The 18,405-nt window shown below is 38.4% G+C and overlaps 1 protein-coding gene across 1 annotated transcript; it reads right to left on the bottom strand.

Moving 5' to 3' along the window:
* Window positions 1-1,582: 1,582 nt before the first annotated feature.
* Window positions 1,583-17,973, bottom strand: LOC139939475 (pleckstrin homology domain-containing family A member 8-like). Its single transcript, XM_071935428.1, has 12 exons — window positions 17,837-17,973; window positions 16,892-17,008; window positions 15,823-15,975; window positions 15,136-15,257; window positions 14,222-14,377; window positions 11,539-11,579; window positions 10,512-10,835; window positions 9,720-9,805; window positions 8,749-8,807; window positions 7,768-7,898; window positions 7,057-7,189; window positions 1,583-5,021 (listed from the first exon to the last, which is right to left on the bottom strand). The coding sequence occupies exons 1-12, from the start codon at window positions 17,883-17,885 to the stop codon at window positions 4,827-4,829; spliced, it is 1,566 nt and encodes a 521-aa protein (XP_071791529.1). The 5' UTR covers window positions 17,886-17,973; the 3' UTR covers window positions 1,583-4,826.
* Window positions 17,974-18,405: the final 432 nt, after the last annotated feature.

Below are 18,405 nucleotides of genomic sequence, written 5' to 3'. Positions count from 1 at the left end.
TTATAAGTCGACCATAAGCTTAATTCACGACAAGTTTTTATTTTAATACATTTGTTTTTCATTTTTGTTCTTTCTTTAATTTTTCTAACCGTCACATTTCCATGCAAGTACTAACACTATTTATATATAGTTACAGTTTATGATGTATGCCCATAATCATCTTAAACAATAGTTTATTACAAAGTTTCATATTGCAATTTTAATATTAACATTTATACTTCGTAATTTTTTGAAATATTAGGTTCTTTTTTCTATGCTATTTTACCTCTACTAAAACGCTGACCATTTACATCATAAATGTGACCTCATAATAATTAATTAACACCCTTGTGACCGAGAAAAGGTAACGGAAAACAAAGTGTAAAAATTATATTTCATTTATAACACAATATATTTCAAAATATCAGACATGTCAAGACAAAATAATTCTATGGTAATCACGTTACAATGAAAACAGAAACTGAAAATAGGGTTTTTCAGAATTTTATAAACCGAGGCCTGAAATTATATGGAAGCTAACATGGCCTTTTAGGCCTTGGTGCCCCTTCAAAATTTTCCTTCAAGATATAAATTATTTGTTGTGTTTCTCCCTTGCGCCATGAGCATCACTTGTGGTGGATACCGGTGCACTATATGTGTTCTTATTATTATTATTTCCACCGGAAATGGTAGTTTAAAAAAATAAGTACGCAGCACCTCAAAATCAAAAACAGAATTAAGTAAAAAGAAAGAAAAGAACATTAAAACAAACAGATCATTATAGCTGTGAAATAAAGATGAGTTTTTAGTGGTAGTAGATTATTCAGGGGTGAGAGTCATTACTAACGAAAAAGTCTAAAACTTGGATACAAATTCAAAGGTATGTTGAAATGATGCCATTTCTACCGTTTGGTAACCCCTGGGGTTATAGATTTCAATGAGCTTTTGAAAACAGTATCCAAAGCACCAGAGAGGTAGACCAATGACCAGGATTTCTTTATTTGTGGGAAAAATATTGTCTGAGTTTCTTCACCAGCCGTTGATTTCACCAAACTCTTCCTAACTTAAGATTAATCTTAGGACTTATTACGAGTCCCCACCCTGCACTGTAGCATGCAGACCTTGAGATTAAGTTAGGACGAGGTTACTCGTCTTAACTCGAGATAGGATTTATCCTAGCATTTCGTGAAATCGGCTGTAGGCCGACATAAAAAGTCTGAATTCAGCCAAAAGTCTGAACAATCTCATCCCTGGTTATTTAACATATTCAGTCCCAAATTCGCTTGACGAATTCCCTGTTTCTGTAAGTGCAGATTCTTTGCTTAGAGTAAGCAGAGCCATGAAATTCGGCCCAGTGTTTTTTTTTGTGGTTTTTTTTTGGGGGGGGTATGTTTTCAGACACTTCTATATAAACAAAATGTACTTGTTAAGCCTATGGAATGTGTATCAATTAATAGTATCATGGAAACTTCACGTGATATCATGCAGTACATACCCACATGGTACTGAACCTAAACGGGTATACAACAAAATACCCACCCAGTCTAACACCCATTTTAGGTGTTAAACCTCCTATGTCTCTAAAAAAATATATAAAAAAAATACAGCAAAAAAAAAAAAAGATAACTCAATTCACAGAGGTACAAGACACCTTAAAAAAGAAAGAACAAACCTGAATTTTAATATTTGAACATTTTCAAACGTAAAATTTGAGTTTTTCCAAATTTAAGACGATCTTATGTCACAAGTGGTCACAAAGTTAGATAAAAGATTGACCTCATCAGCAACAAAATTTCACTAGAAAATAATGGATCAGTTCCACAGCTCAAAGCCCAATACTGTTTCTATTCAGCCAAATGCAGTGAAACTTCCGTGACCACTGTTTGTAAATGGTCGGGGGGGGGGGGGCGCTGGTGAGGGGGGGGGGGCGCTGGTGAGGGAGGGTTCACAGAAGCAGCCTACATCTGAGACCTACGCAACGGATCATTAGTTTTGAATGGAATTGCTAGCATTTCAAAACACACAGATTAGGGGCTTGGTGAAATCTCTATTATGTGTATTTGTGTGGGAAAGGGGGCTTGGGGTGGTTTGGTTGGTGGACCCAGTTTCTGCGACGGATCGTTAGTTTTGTATTGAAAGTTTTTCAAGGAAGAATTATTTTTTGTAAGTCCTTGTTTGGAGAAACGATCCACTGATTGCATTTCAGATACCGTGTGACAATCAAATTAAACTTCTCTCCATTTGTGCAGCCAAATGTGACCTCGAAGTCTGAGAAAAATGCACATTATTTTGGGTTTTTCAGTCAAAGTCAGTGACCAAAATAGTTCCCTCAGCTGTTATCAAAGTTTATAATACATCACGCTGAGTTTTTTCTTAAAGGCACTGGACACCTTTGGTAATTGTCAAAGACCAGTCTTCTAACTTGGTGTATCTCAACATAATGCACAAAATAACAAACCTGTGAAAATTTGAAATCAATTGGTCATCGAAGTTGTGAGGGAATAATGGAAGAAAAAACACCCTTGTCGCACAAGTTGTGTGCTTTCAGATGCTTGAATTCAGGTCTTGTTTAAAGTCAACAATTTTAGTGAGAAATTACTTCTTCCTCAAAAACTACGTTACTTCAGAGGGAGCCGTTTTCTCACAATGTTTTATACTATCAACAGACCCCTCCATTACTCGTTACCAAGTAAGTTTTTATGCTAACAATTATTTTGAGTAATAACCAATAATGTCCGGCGCCTTTAATGCCTACAGTTAATACTTCAATAAGTTGTGCAGCGAAATGTGACCTTAAAACCTGAGAAAAGTGCATTATACTTTGGGTTTTCCAGTCAATGTCAGTGACCGAAAAAGGTCCCCTCAGCAGTTGCAACAAAACCAGTTTGTAAAACAACATGTTGAGATTTTGTCTTAATGTCTACAGAAACAATATTTCATACAGAAAAAAACACACAAAGTAAAAACATGTCTATGAAAATGTTTGCAAAAGTAAGTAGTAATATTAAGTAGTTGAGATTGACCGAAAAGGTGTCCTGCAAGAGCACCACATACATGTTATGCAAAGTAAAATAAATACCATGTTGCTCGTTCGGACTTGGTTTTTTTTTGAATTTGTGAAATTTCTTTTTAACGAGATTGATAGACCTTGCTATTGCAACATCACAGCCCCAGGTTTTTGACATCGGAGGTTGGAAAACTATGGAGAGCCATAAATGCAATCTAAAACAGATGGTACCGGTAATAGTTTATAGCAAAGTTTAATACACAATGTTGACTTTTTATAAATACTTTTTGTGGAGTGGATTTTCTGGACTCACTTCGATAACTCAAATTCGTCAAACAAAGAAAAAACTTTAATCACAAATTACAAAAAAAAAATCGGCATGGCGTCCAAAATTTGAGCAGGTGGGGACGCGCAACATGTTATTTATTTTGGTTGGCCTAATAGACCGCTCCTTCATGCATTGACCAATTACATCATAGCATCTGGCTTGCTGCACAGTACACTAGGCCCCTATCTCTTTATCCGTAAGGATAAAGACAGTTACCAGTTTTCACAAACAGTGATTTCATTGGACACAATGATGTCAACGATAAACGTGCAGTGACATAGCTTTACATATCTGTGTTTGATTGGTCCAGGGGTGATGCGAGTGTGCAGCTGACAAACGTCACCTCGGACCAATAAAAAAACAGCTTAAATTTGGTTGTCTGATTGTGCAGCGTCGTGAAACGAATGTAGGTTATTAATTTTGGGTTTTTACCCATACACCGGTGTGTGTTTAGCACAGACGTATACTCTGTACTTAATGTAGGTTAAATATGCATATGGGCGGGGATTGACCTAGGCTGGGGCAACTCTCTTGCGTTATTAACGAGTCTCGATATGTGACGTCAGATATTCAGGCTAGCTGCACCGTATCTGTTGTGAGTGGTGCCGGCCACCCAGAGGGCGCTTTCATAAATATTTGCCAGGGTAGGTTGGACCTAGACTAGCCCCCTGTCTTCATCCGCAAGGTATTGACTTTATACGTATACACATGTACATCAGATTTAGCTGTGAATCTCCAGGACCATAAAGGCCATGTGAAATGAATGGGAGGTCAAAGGTGATTATGAATGGAGGCTCAAGGCAGATCTCTGGCGTAGTTCAAGAGCCTCAAAGTGTAACATCAGATGTTCAGGCTAGGATGGACCAAAACGAATTGCCCTATCCATCGAGTTTAATTTGAACATGTGACCAGCAGTTAAATTTTACCTGTAGGGGCCTAATTCAGAGAAAATTCCCAAGAATTCTACTCATAGAGTAAGTCTGTACATACTATTCGTTTTCAAAGATCCCACAAATCAAACAAACAAAATTCAAATCCCTCCACATTACCATAAAATATATTATAATTTATATATTTAATATCTTTATACACCCTATTCATTAAACATTAAAACAAGCAGGCAACTCAAAAGAGTAACTGACCTTTGAACGATGTGACCTTTCTGTGACCTTGAGAATAGGCCTAGGCAACTAGTGAAATTTGCCACTCTAGTAGCAAGCCTGGACACTAGTCATGACGTGTTTCTATTTTGCATGATGGATTGCGCCATGTTTGCAGCAGGGGCAATATAATAAAATTCACTCTAAAAGGATTGAAGGATTGTGTCACTGATGTCTGATTGTGTTTTGTAAGTAAATTATATTGTTGTGAATAGTCATGAGAGACACAATTGTTTCACCAAACAGGTAGTCGCGAAAAATTTTTTGTAGTAGTTGCAACTATTTTTGTAGAAGTCTAGTCGCACTAAGGCTTACTTTAGGCAATGTGACCTTTGACCTAAGTTGATGCAACTCATACCTGTGCTTGGCTCTCCAGATTCTCAGTGTAGTAATATTGTCTAAGATCGTCGACCACCATGCCCATGGGTTTGACACTCACCCTGAGGTCGGCCAGGACCTGTTCTTCTCCCCCGGCGTCCATGTCCTCAGGATTGATCAAGAGACATTTGATGAAATCCTCGTAGAATGGTGCTGCTCGGACGGCCAGCTGGTGATAATAATAAATACGTGTGAGATAATGCAATTGCAAATAGTATGTGATGATTTTCTTATTTTTATTTTATTTTATTTTATTTTAGGCCTATACAATATTTTAGGCCTATACAATATCCAAAAATACTTAACATTATAAAACAGTAAAATCTAACAATAAATTATAGGAAGTTAACAAAACACATACATGACAAGAGGGGGCAAAACCCAAAAATAGAACAGACAGAAAACATGCAAGACCCATAATGAACTGGGGTGGCAAGATGAGTGAGGGGGAGGGCTGGATCACTTGCTTGACTTGGACTTTGAAGGCAGAGATGGATTGGTGGAATATGTCAATGGAAGGGTTGGTTTGGGAGATGGAATTAAACAGGGAGCAGGCATGATATTGAATCCTTGGAAACAAGAAGAATGTTTTACTGAGTACAAGAACCGACCTGCATGTACACATGGTGTAAGCTTAAAAGGCACGGTACACGCTTGGTAATTGTCCAAATAATTATTAGCATAAAACCTCACTTGGTAAGATGGGGAGAGGTTGATAGTATAAAACATTGTGAGAAACGGCTCCCTCTAAAGTAACGTAGTTTTCGAGAACAAAGTAATTTTTTGTAAATTTAATTTCGAGACCTTAGATTTAGAAGTTGACGTCTCGAAATCAAGCATCTGAAAGCACACAACTTCGTGTGACAAGGGTGTTTTTTTCTTTCATTATTATCTCGCAACTTCGACGATCGGTCAAGTTCAAACTTGCACAGGTTTGTCATTTTATGCATATGTTGAGATACACCAAGTGAGAATACTGGTCTTTGACAATTACCTATAGTGTCCAGTGTCTTTAATATAAATTTCAGGCTATTTAATCACTTTTTTTATAGAAAATAGTAATTTGAAAACAGACTAAAGTAGGCAAAATATATAGCCTGTTGATTATCAGGATTAAAATTAACAATATTCATGATAATAATAATTAAACTTATAATGTGCACATTTCCACCCTTAGAGTGCTAAAAGCACCTAAGACAATACAGTACAAAATATCAACAACAACAAATCAAAATACAACAAAAATGCAATACAACGAGAGAGAAATTGCAAGATATCAAGTTTTTAGTTGAGATTTACAAGCTATTATAATAATAATAATAATACAGAATCTTATAGAGCGCAGAATCCGACTAAAAAGGCGCCTCACACAATCAATTAAAGTAAGAAGTTAAAAATACACACTGCAAAATAAAACTATATTGAAGAATTACAACTTTCTAAAAAAAAACAGTGATATGTGAAATACAACCAATGATAAAAGCATTCTTCTACATGATACGTGGAGCTATGTTTGAAAGTTCAACACCCATTCATATACAAAGCAGAAATAATAAAAGACATTTATTGGCTGCATTTTGATAAAGGTCGATGACAACAACTAACAATGAGTTGTGCTTGACATGCAAACACAGACATAACTGAGCACTCTAGCATTGCAAAGGTTGCTGGTTCGAATCCCACCTGAGTAAAATGCCTGTTTTCACAGCACTCGGGGGAAAGTACAGGGTATACAATGCTAACACACATTGGTGTACGGGTAAAACCAAAAACTGTCATTACCGTTATTTGACATCAGCAATGGACCCTTCCCATGAAATATGCTGATTACATTCACGCATGCGTACAGACCCTGTTTGTTGCCAAACGCCATAGAGTTGTGCACTAAGCAGACGCGCAATCGCGTCTGCGTCATGCACCCATTAGCCGTGTACAAAACAGCCAACCAAAACGTTAGTGCGCACGCGATACGTGCAATTTACATATTTCATGGGAAGGGTCTATTGGTACAAGGGATCTATACTTTATTTTTTACACAAAAATAGAGTGGGTTCTCTTTAGGCCTGGGCGACTAGAGAAATTTACTACTCGACTAGTCGCAACTCAAATACTCACGACTACGACACTAGTCGCCCAGGCTTAGAGCTCATAAATCTGTCGCTATGAGAACCAGTGAGATGATTCTACGAGGGGGGTCTACTTACCGAAAACACGCCCTGCACGACCCAGCCATGGTACTTATGCAATGATCGTTTGTAAGCAGACGTCGCCGCCGTTGTCAGATTCTTCTCCCCTTTCTCAATCTCCACAAGAAATTCTCGGATAAACTCCAGGGCCCTGAAATCAAGTTTGAAAAATCAATTTGAGAAAATTTGTTTTGCAACATTCAGGCCTGATACTTCACGGGCGATTACCTCCATGCCCCCTAGTCCTTGCCTTGGTGCACTTGAAACGTTTTAGTAAAATATGTACAATTTCCTCATAGTGAGAAAATGCCTTGGTGCCCTTGCCCTTTCAAAAACGAAGGATACAGGCCAGAACTTTGAAAACCTTCTCTTGGATTATATCAAAGGGCACCAAGGCAATTACCAAGGGCAACAAATACCTCTGTTGCCTCCATGAAGTACCAGGCCTGCATGGGGCACCAAGGCAATGACCAGGGGTGTGGAGGTAAATGTCTTTGTTGCCCCATGAAGTATCGCACAAAATCCACCGGCCTCATGGAGGCAATTGCCTTTGCTGCCTCCATGAAGTATCAGGCATGCAAGAGGCCATCAAGGCAATGACCACGGGCATGGAGGCAATTGTCTATGTTGCCCCTATAAAGTACCGCACAAACCCTTGGCCTCCTAGTCTATTTCACTTTGTGAAGCAAAGTTTAATGCATACAAACTGAACTTTTTGAAAGCAATTACCTTCGGAGCCACATAAGAGCGTCTGTTGCAGAGTTCCTGAGTTGATGAGCGTTACTCCGTACTTCTTGTTGGACAATGGTTTGGAGAGATGAGAAAGCCGATGGATCCGTGGAATACTTCTGTCTTAATTTCTTCATGAAAAAAAGTGAAAAAGGGTGTAATTTGTCAATAATTTAGTGCTCTTGAATCTGGAATTCCCCAAGAGGAGTTATTGGAACAGGTGACGAAAAGAAAAAACAGAGGGCTGTATACTCCCCAGGGAGCTAATAATTTAATAATTTGGGGGGCTAATCATCCTAACTCGCGAAGGACACGGCTACAACGTGTTCAAGAAGCAGGCATGCAAGTGCGCCTCTGACTGCCAGCCACATCAACCCATTATGACCACGGAGCACAGCCAAGATCGAAAGTGTTTGATTTTTCCCGAGGGATGAAAACCCTCTGAAATGGTCTCGAAAACTCTCTTGGCACAGCAGAGAACCAACGCACAACTGAGATGGTTTTAGGAATGAATTAAGGCCCAGGGACCACTGGTAATGATGTTGGAAGCGCTTTGTGATGCCCTTCCGGTGTGAAGAGCGCAACATATAATAACTGGTTATTATTATTACCATTAAGAGAAAAAAACAATTTACAATCCATTCATAAAATCCACTATTTTGTAACAATTGTAAGCTATATTTCAATAGACCTTTTAAATAAACTACATTTACTTCAATTTATTTTTACAATATTATTATTATTAAAAGTTCAAACATCGCAGCCCAAGGGCTAAGTTTTAAAAGACAAACAAGAATAAAAAAATTAAAAAATTAAATTGTACATAATTGTACAAATATACAAAGAGTGAACGATAGATCACAAGTAAGCAGATTACAAGTAAGCAGATTACAAATAAGCAGCTCTAAAAAAAAGAGTTTTAACAGAGACTTCAAACAGTGAAAAGAACTTGCCTGGCAAATGAAGGCAGTAGGTGCTTACCTTAATGTTACCATTCATGTCCATCTTGACTGGTGTGAATGCGGAGGAGCCCATCATATCTACAGAGAAATGTCACCAAGAAGGGGAAAGTGTGAATGTGAATCTGTTTGTGGCTTCTTGCAGGTAAGGTTTGAGGTTTGTTTGTTTGTTTAGATGATCTTCCCATCAAGGGAACTCGGCAAACTCCACCAAGGGGATATAAACACCCAGCTGGCAACAACCAATCTCTCTCATACAAACCTTGGGTTTAACGCCTATGATTATGAATTGCACAAATCAAGAAATTGTGATTCATTAACTAGACGGCAATATTGATTCTAGTCATTGTGAAATCAGCGATTAACTGGGGATTCGAACTCTGAAAACTTTCCGCCCCAGAAACGGGCTGTAATATTTAGGACTCTGTATCTGTGTGCTGCACAGAGGAAGAGTCCTGACGAGGCCTAGAGTAAACCTCTTCTTTTACAGGCAGTGGACACTATTGGTAATTACTCAAAATAATTATTAGCATAAAACCTTACTTGGTAGCGAGTAATCGAGAGCTGTTGATAGTATAAAACATTGTGAGAAACGGCTCCCTCTGAAGTAATGTAGTTTTCAACGAATTTGATTTCGAGACCTCAAATTCAGAATTTTGAGAATCAATGATCTCAAAGCACTTGACTTCGTGTGACAAGGGTTTTTTTTCTTTCATTATTATCTCGTAACTTCGATGACCAATCCAGCTCAAGTTTTCGCAGGTTTGTTATTTTATGCAAATGTTGAGATACACCGAGTGAGAAGACAGGTCTTTGACAATTACCGATAGTGTCCAATGTCTTAAACGACTAAGTACACATGTGTAATGCGGCTGTACAGCTTTATGTCCCATCCAAAGAATGAAGCAGTTATGTTAAACAGTCTTACTTCTTTTGCATCTGGTGAATTTGGTTCACATATACGGGGAATTCTTGAAAAGCTTGGCAACTTACCGAATATATCTACGACTTGAGCACAGGCATCAAGAAATACGTCTGTTTTAAAACTGCCGTCAGAAGAATCACAAACTGAATCAAACCTAGAATAAAGAAATCATAATTTATGGTTAAATTAATAACTGTCTTGAAAACATGTTATGTGGTTATGTGGTCCAGAGTTGACCTTAAGTACAAATTAGCGTTTTGTGCTGATGCGTGCGAATTGTGAATCGATATGCGCAAATTGCAGGCAGATGCCCATGGATTGTGAGTCGATACGTGCAAATTACAGACTGATATCCATGAATTGTTGGTAGATATGCACAAACTGTGGGCTGATATGCGTGAATTGGGACCGATACACATACAAAATACTAATCAAAACAAATTCAGATCAGATCAAAGTTACAAACACCACAACAATAAAACCAATGAGAGTGCCCATGATTGGCAAAGTAGGGCTTTTTAAAAAATCAACGCAAAATAAAAAACATTCCGAGGGACTCGTTTAAATACAGAGTGATCAATCCAAACTTCCAAACAAGCCAAATGTCCCAGCTAACCCATAAAATACGCTTGTCGTAAGCGCATATTCCCTGCTTCCGTAAAACTGATTCTTTGCTTACAGTTAAGGCAGAGCCACGAAAATGGGTCTAAAAGACGACTATAATAAACAGCAACTTTTTGGTAAGAATCATATGCAGGTAGGTTCTGACCAGAACCCCGATGGTCTGTACAAAACATAAGACCCACAGAAAGAAGGGTCTCCCAAATAAAATAAACTGAAGTATTTGAGTTTGATCTTACGTCGGACTGCATCTTGAGAAGAACGTCGGAACTGTCGGTTTCTCTTGCATCGAGGGATGTTGCATTGCGACGTTCAGAATCGTCTCCGTCCCTTCGTCATCTCCGACACTGTGATTTAACTGGCCATTTTCTCCTCCATTTGTCACATCGTTGTCCTCAGGCTCGCTATTCATTGTTGGGGGCGTGTTGGAAGTAGGCGTGTTTGGGGCGGATAGGGGTCGGTTGGGCGGGGCACGTGTTCTGTGGGGCCTCGGTCGGGATGCTATGTCTTCAAGGTTCTTATATTTTGTTTGAACTCCACTTTTATTTTGAGGAGGGGTGTATCTAGAAGTCGGACGGAAACACAAAAAGGTTTAAACAGAATTTCAAAGTTACTTTCTTTTTTCTTTCACAAAGACCCATCTTTACAAAGGAACCAAAACTTGTTCCTAAGGTTAAAGCCAAACTATCTACTGACCAGAAGCTGTCTCAAATCTACCAAGTTAAGCCCAGTTCATACCTCCTTGTGAATGCTTTGAATTTCCTTGCGTCACAATTGGAAAGTTAGTGCCTACCTGTTATTGCGTCACCAAACTTCGCTTGGCACTAGTATTGGCAAGAAGTATGAACCATGCTTTAATTTGGGTGCGTTTGATTAGCTTCCCCGCGTCGACCCCAATCTGCCCCCAGTACGATCAAATAGCTTTGAGGTCATTCCAGGGGCTCACCCGGGTCAGCCCCAAGTGCCCTGCTTGAGGAACGGGTCACTTGGGGCTGGCCCAAGGTGCATGACGTCACCACAAGATGGGGAGTGATCGTTCGATTAGCTCTTGTCAGGGGCTCACTCGAATGAGCACCGCGAGGTCGACCCTGGGAAGCTAATCGAACGTACCTATTTTTTCCTAGGGAACTCAGCATGCAAACTGTGTGGACATTAATATAAGAATGCCCGGTCTTGTTGACTGGCTGGGGTACAGAACCAAATCCATCAAACTCAAGTAAAACCATGCAAGTGGATTATTTTGGATTTAAAAACATATTTTCTCACCTGTCTTCAACTGAATGAGATCGGGAAGCGGATTTTTTAGGCTACAGGGAAAATGAAAACAAATAAATTCAATACTTTTCAACAGCTCATTCAAAAATATTAGTTAGATTTTGTTTCCCACTCTACTTCTATCAATCAAAATAAACAAAATCAATCAAAAAACAATACAATAATTCAATTCAATTCAATTCAATTCAATTGAATTGAATTGAATTCAATACAATTCAGTTAAATGGTCCTGCCATGGAGGAAAATTTCATTGCAATACATAATTAAGTAGAAAAATTAAGGCAAAGTGAAAACACAAATTCAACAGATTGTTTTCAAAATAATTAATTTTAAAACAAAGTTCACTTTACTCATAACAATTAAAATCAACAAATCAATCGAAAAACAATAAAATTTAACTCAGTTAATGGTCCTACCATGGAGGAAAAATATCTTTGCAAACATGCAATACACAAAATAGTTACACACAAATAAACAAAACATGACAAAATATAAATTCAAATAAATAAGCAAGATACCGATAGGAACAAATTGCAAAGGTCATGGGTTTGAATCCAAGAGTAATTTCTGTGGATTTGTTCACTTGACTCAGGAAAGTACTGAGTGAACAGTGCTTAAAGGAACACGTTGCCTTGGATCGGACGAGTTGGTCTATAAAAAGCGTTTGAAACCGTTTGTTATGAAATGTATATGGTAAGAAAGATGTTTTAAAAGTAGAATATAATGATCCACACAAGTATCACTCAAAATTGCACGGTTTTCTTTTTACGTCGCGAACTATCACGGTCGGCCATTTATGGGAGTCAAAATTTTGACTCCCATAAATGGCCGACCGTGATATACAACGAGGTAAAAAGAAAACCACGCAATTTCGAGGCATATTTGTGTAGATCCTTGTATTCTACTTTTACATCATCTCTCTAACATATGCATTTTATAACAAACGGTCACAAAACGCATTTCAAAGACCAACTCGACCAATCCAAGGCAACGTGTTCCTTTAACATACATCAGTTTACCTGTATGAGTAAAAAAAAACATGAATAATATTCTTCATTCCCAAATGCAAACTTAACATTTATAAAATCTTTGCAGTAATCAAGCCAGGTGGTCTAGTGGCAAGACATCTGCTTGAATCCAAGAGTAATTTCTATAGATTTGTTCACAGGACTCAGGAATGTACTTAGTGAACAGTGCTTAACACATCAGTTTACCTGTATGAGTAAAAAAAAACATGAATAATATTCTTCATTCCCAAATGCAAACTTAACATTTATAAAATCTTTGCAGTAATCAAGCCAGGTGGTTTAGTGGCAAACATCTGCTCTAGAATAGCAAAGTCATGGGTTCAAATCCCATTTAAGCTTGGGCGATATTGAATTATTTTATTCACGATATATCGCCGATAATATATCGCGATATTCGATATAATCGCGATTAATTAAATTTGACATCATCAGTCTTCAAACTCCCAGTGAAAGTTGTAGAAGAGACAATCATAGCATAAGAGAGGTGTTATAATGACCTATTCTTCTGGTTTTACTCCAAACCTATGGGGTGCAAGATGTCTAAGCATGGAAATACATAGCGATATTGCGATACTAAATCGATATCACGATATATCACGATATATCACGTTAGATATATCGCGATGTATCGATATTTCGATTAAAACCAAATCGAACCGATATCCAAATCGTTTCCAAATTAATATTGCGATATTCCATAATATTGTGATATTGCCCAAGCTTAATCCCATTCAAGTAATATACCTGTAGATGTGTTGCATGGTACTCAGAGAAGTTCCGAGTATACAATGGTGTACTCATTGGTGTATGGGTAAAATCAAAACCACACAAAAAATGGGAGGAACAAATAAGAAAAGATAACAATAGATAACAACTAATCTGATTTAATACCCAATACACCGATGTGTACTGTTACTCTAAACTTCCCTGATTACTATGCAAAACTAGTCTGATAAAGTAGTTGCTGCTATCAAAGCTTATGCAGTTTTTATGTAACTAGTTAAAAACAATGGACACTATTGGTAACTGTCAAAGACCAGCCTTGTCACTTGGTGTATCTCAACATATGCATAGAACAACAAACCTGTGAAAATTTGAGCTCAATTGGTCATCGTAGTTGTGAGATAACTATGAAAGAAAAAACACCCTTGTCACACGTAGTTGTGTGCTTTCAGATGCTTGATTTCGAGACCTCAATTCTAAATTTGAGGTCTCAAAATCAAATTCATAAAAAATTACTTCTTTCTCAAAAACAACCTCACTTCAGAGGGAGCTGTTTCTCACAAGGTTTTATACCATCAACCTCTCCCCATTATTCGTTACCAAAGAAGATTTTATGCTAATAATTATTTTGAGTAATTACCAATAGTGTCCATTGCCTTTAAGCCCGGTTCATACTTCATGTGAATGTGAATGCGAAGGGGAATTGTATCCCATCACATGGCTGTTTTTGCAGCGAATGTTTCGCAGGAGTTCGGCACATGTCAACTGACGCGAATTATTTGTTTCGAATTTGTGACGACAAAATTTGTATCGCATTCGCATACGCAGGAAGTATGAACCAGGCTTAATCTGATGAATAAGTTGGTCTTTAGGTGCTACTACTACATTCCTTGTTTAAATAACTTCTCTGAAATGATATTTACCTGTTGCTGTAGTGAAGGCGGAACTACCGTTTCCGTTAGTGTACTGTTGCCGAATGGTACCTTATAGGAGCTATTGACTAATTTCATACAGTCTTGTAACGTGTAAATGAAGGTGTCGCATGTCTCGGAGAGTAACGATGTTGACTCATTGAGTTTCTAGAAGGTGAAAAATTATTATTAATATTATTAATAAAGGTTTATTAAACACACTGCAATACAGCGGCTAAAAGGCAAAATGTACAGTTTACAAAAACAGTCATTAAAATGTATTATAAACACAAGCAAAATATTACAAATACACACAGAAATGAAAAATAGTTATTTAGAAATAATATAAGAATGCTCTTTTGTAACAGAACAATACTCAAAAATGTTAACTAAATAAAAAATCCACCAATGAACAAAATCAGAACTCTGAGACAGGGTTTTTTGCAAGAACTTAAAACGAGGTGTCAAAATTAGTCAGAAATGGAAGTATAAAGCATCGAGTTTGCTCATTAACAATATTTATACACAAAGATAGTACATTACAGGTCGGCAACTTTGCTCTTAAAGCGGCACACAGATTTTTCCCTGGTAAGAGGCATTTTTTATGAATAAAAACTGTATTGCAACTTTGCAAAGGGCACCACAGCAAAACCACAGGTCACCACAGCAATAGACTGATCCACTAAGCTCCGCCCCATTGCGTATTGACCAATCACAGCGCAATGAAGGTCCGACAAATAAGGTCCGTCATCAGTGCGCGTATCTTGGCGCACGCGGCAGAGTTGTGCAGAAAGGCATTGGAGAGCCCCATGTGTTCTTGCTGACACGTGCGTCGTGGGCGGAGCCTACTGGATATTACTATTGCTGTGGGTGGCGTGGGTGATTTTTAGGCCTGTATATTTTTGTCTCTCCCTAACCTTCCGTACCTCAATATCTGGAGTATCATCTGCCTTGGCAGACAACTTGACTGCAGCGACACTCTGCATCAACGTATCACAGTACAGGCGCAGTTCAGACATCTTGGCTTTCAATGTCTCTTCTGTCTTATCTGTAAAAAAAACATATTGTTAAGTTCATTTGTGGGTTGTTTTTATGACAAACATCTTGACTTGAATGCAGGCTTGCTCCCCTACTTCACCAGAATGTGGTTCAACGAAACATTCTGGAGGTCCAACGGATTGCAGGCGTGTGCCCAAGGAAAGGTTCGTTTTCCCGAATTACAAGTAGAACTAAAAGTTGCCTGCAGAAGTTAAAAACTTGTGCGTTATACGTATACATTGACAGACCCGAACTTAAAATCACAGGCCCCAGGCATGAGGTCCAGTGTTAATTTTGACCACTGGCAAACTTTTCGAGAAGTGTTGTGCAAAGTACCTTTCGGTTGCTGCTTGACATTTGTGAGCCAGGTCTTGTAAGTTAACTGGCCTAACACTAAAATCACAGGCGTTGAGCCTGTGGTCCAGTTTACGTACGCACTACTGCACCGCTCATGGACAAGAAGTTCTTGGCATTACATCCAGTCTTATGGATTCTACCAAACAAGAAGTAGAAGTATTCTGAGCCCTGGTATCTTTGTTTCCCCTGACCTTTACAAGAAGTGCAGTTCAAACTACCTTTCAGTTGCTGCTTGGCATCGGTGAGGCAGGCCTTAGCCGAGCCTAACGCAACCAACCACTGCTGCCTCTCTGCGGGAGACGTTCCTCGGACGTAGAAATGCTGCTCATTAGGAATGATTAGATCAAGACGACACATGTCGGACGGATGAACTGAGGAAACAATAAAAGAAAACTCTACTTAAAGGAGAAGGCATAGGTGTGTCACACCGAAGCGTAAGAACATCAAACTCAAGCTCTGGAGTTTCTGTCCAGCAGAGTGTGGGTTAGAGTCCCGGTCGTGACTTTAGTGTCCCTGAGCAACACACTCAACTATAATTGCTTCTCTCCACCCAGGGGTAAATGGGTACCTGTGAAGAGAGAGATGAATTTTGTGATTGAGTTAGCTTAGTAGCACATTTGTTGCACAGGCTGTATACTCCCCTGGGAGCTTAGATGGTTTAAGGAATGACTTCTTTAAAAGCAAACTTCTTAATAAACATTATCTGCTCAAAAGCAGTGCTATGAGATTGGGCCCAGATCTAAATAAAAATTGCTCATGAATGAAACAGACCAGCCAGAATTTTAAGGGTTTCTTGCAAAAGAACAAGAGAGTAAAGGTTAAACGAACGTAAAAACAACATTGAAAGAGGTAGACTGACAGCCCCCAGCCCCCAACCAAGCCATTTAACTCAGCAAAGACTGAGGCTGTATCTGAAATGGAGGCTACAGATCAGCTATGATGGTTGCCAAGTGTCTTGCCAAGGACATCCTATACTTAAACACATGATGATGCCGGAATCCGGACAAAGTCATAGCCGCCATTTCGAACATGGCTAGAGTCTTCAACTTCTCACACGTTACTTTCTGCAAATGCGAATGCGAAACAAATTTTGCTGTTACAGGACTGTTTTCACAGCGATACTTTCGCAGGAATTGAGCACAAGTTAACTGACGCGAATAATTTGTTGCAAATTTGTGACGTCAAAGTTTGTATCGCAGGAAGTATGAACAGGGCTTTACTCCTTGGGTCAAAGTTTAACACACGAGGGCCTATGGAGAAAGATACACAGAGACGTAATAGATTTACCGATTATTTCACAGCATGCTATTTTGACTGATCCTTTACTTCCGAGATGAACTTCGTCTTGGGATTTGTAGTATGCCAGGATGCCTTTATCGAGAACAAACCATCTTAGCTGCCAGCCTGCAAGACAAAAAAATTGACTATAAAATGCAGATAGCGGATATATTGCCTATATATGGGTTAATTTTTACTAATTAAGCTGGCAAATTGTACAACACCCTCTTTGAGGCACGCACAAAAAGAAAACATTCAATAACAAGTTAAATTTCAGAGACGTTCAACTATTGAAAAGGGGGAGTTATAAGGCGCTGCAGTTACTGCTGGGTCTACCTTTTGACATTTGTTTGTTAGTTTGTTTGTAAACAATAATAATAATTCCTTATTTATAATAGGAACTGCGCATTTTAGGATGGAAGAAGCTTTCAGAATGCACTTAAGTAAATCAGTTTATAAACAACAGTCATGACTTTCCCCTCCAAAAATCCAAAAAGGAACTCGGCAACCTCCCACACAAGGGGAAAACACCAAGTTTGCCAGCCAGCCCTCTCCCAAACTCTCTCATGCAAACATAGGTTGAACATGTGTTCTTTACCATGTTTACCTCCATACATAAGGACCATGTCCATGATTCAGACAAAAGGAGATGTCAATTTTTGTAGTGTGAAATCAGCAGTTAGATTCAAAACCCACAACCTTGTGATTCAAGTCCTGCACTATGATTTAAGTAACCCACTGGACCACGTGGTGGCGTGTTTGACAATGAGTTACAATTTTAGTTGAGCGGGGATGGCCGGGGGGGGGGGGTTGACGACGTGAGTTGAGGAGGTCGAGTGTCAGTCAGTCCGTCAGTCAATGTCATTCGATGATTCGTTCATTCAATCAACATTACATTCCCGTTATTGATTCCATTTTGAAGCCGTTTTTGATACATAACACCATAATACTAACCAGCCAAATAATTTGTCCACTTGAACAGCACTCCTTCCATTTCAGGCATTATTTTCCCTCGTAGCTTTTAACCATAAACAGCAAACATTTAGTCCCAAAATCGGGCACTTTTTACATCCGCAATCGGCCAAGTCAGCAACGTAGTTATTTACAACGTGCACTTAGCGCTAAATCGAAACCCCATTTTAACCTGTAGTTGGTGTATTTGATTCATTCCATTTAATTTTGAGGGGTATTTTTCTAACCACTTTTTCAATGTAAATTATAATTTGTCATTCTACTCTTGTTTTGTACAATTTTGAAAATTAACATTTTACTTATTACTTTTTAAATGTTTCGTTTAAATAATTTTGTATATTCAATATTTTCTAGGGATCTACTTTGGAATCATTACAATTAAAGTTCACCCTCCTTTAATAATCAACAGTGGCTACTCTTCAACCCTTTTTATCTCTGTACTGTTGAATACTATATTCACAGTTACATTTTACACCAGACTATGCATTTTGTGTAAAGTTTTTAATTAATTTGGTGTACTTGGTGCAATAAATTAATTTAATTAGACACAA

The sequence above is a fragment of the Asterias amurensis genome, chromosome 7 (genome assembly GCF_032118995.1).
Source record: "Asterias amurensis chromosome 7, ASM3211899v1".
In the NCBI taxonomy this organism is placed as follows: domain Eukaryota; kingdom Metazoa; phylum Echinodermata; class Asteroidea; order Forcipulatida; family Asteriidae; genus Asterias; species Asterias amurensis.
This window is presented reverse-complemented; position numbering and strand designations above follow the sequence as displayed.

Coding starts and splice junctions, on each gene's coding strand:
- LOC139939475 (XM_071935428.1), bottom strand. CDS start 17,885: ATGCCTGAAATGGAAGGAGTGCTGTTCAAGTGGACAAATTATTTGGCT. Junction 11,580..14,221: donor CGCCTTCACTACAGCAACAG/GTAAATATCATT, acceptor TTTTCCCTGTAG/CCTAAAAAATCCGCTTCCCG. Junction 9,806..10,511: donor TTCTCAAGATGCAGTCCGAC/GTAAGATCAAAC, acceptor TCTTTATTCTAG/GTTTGATTCAGTTTGTGATT.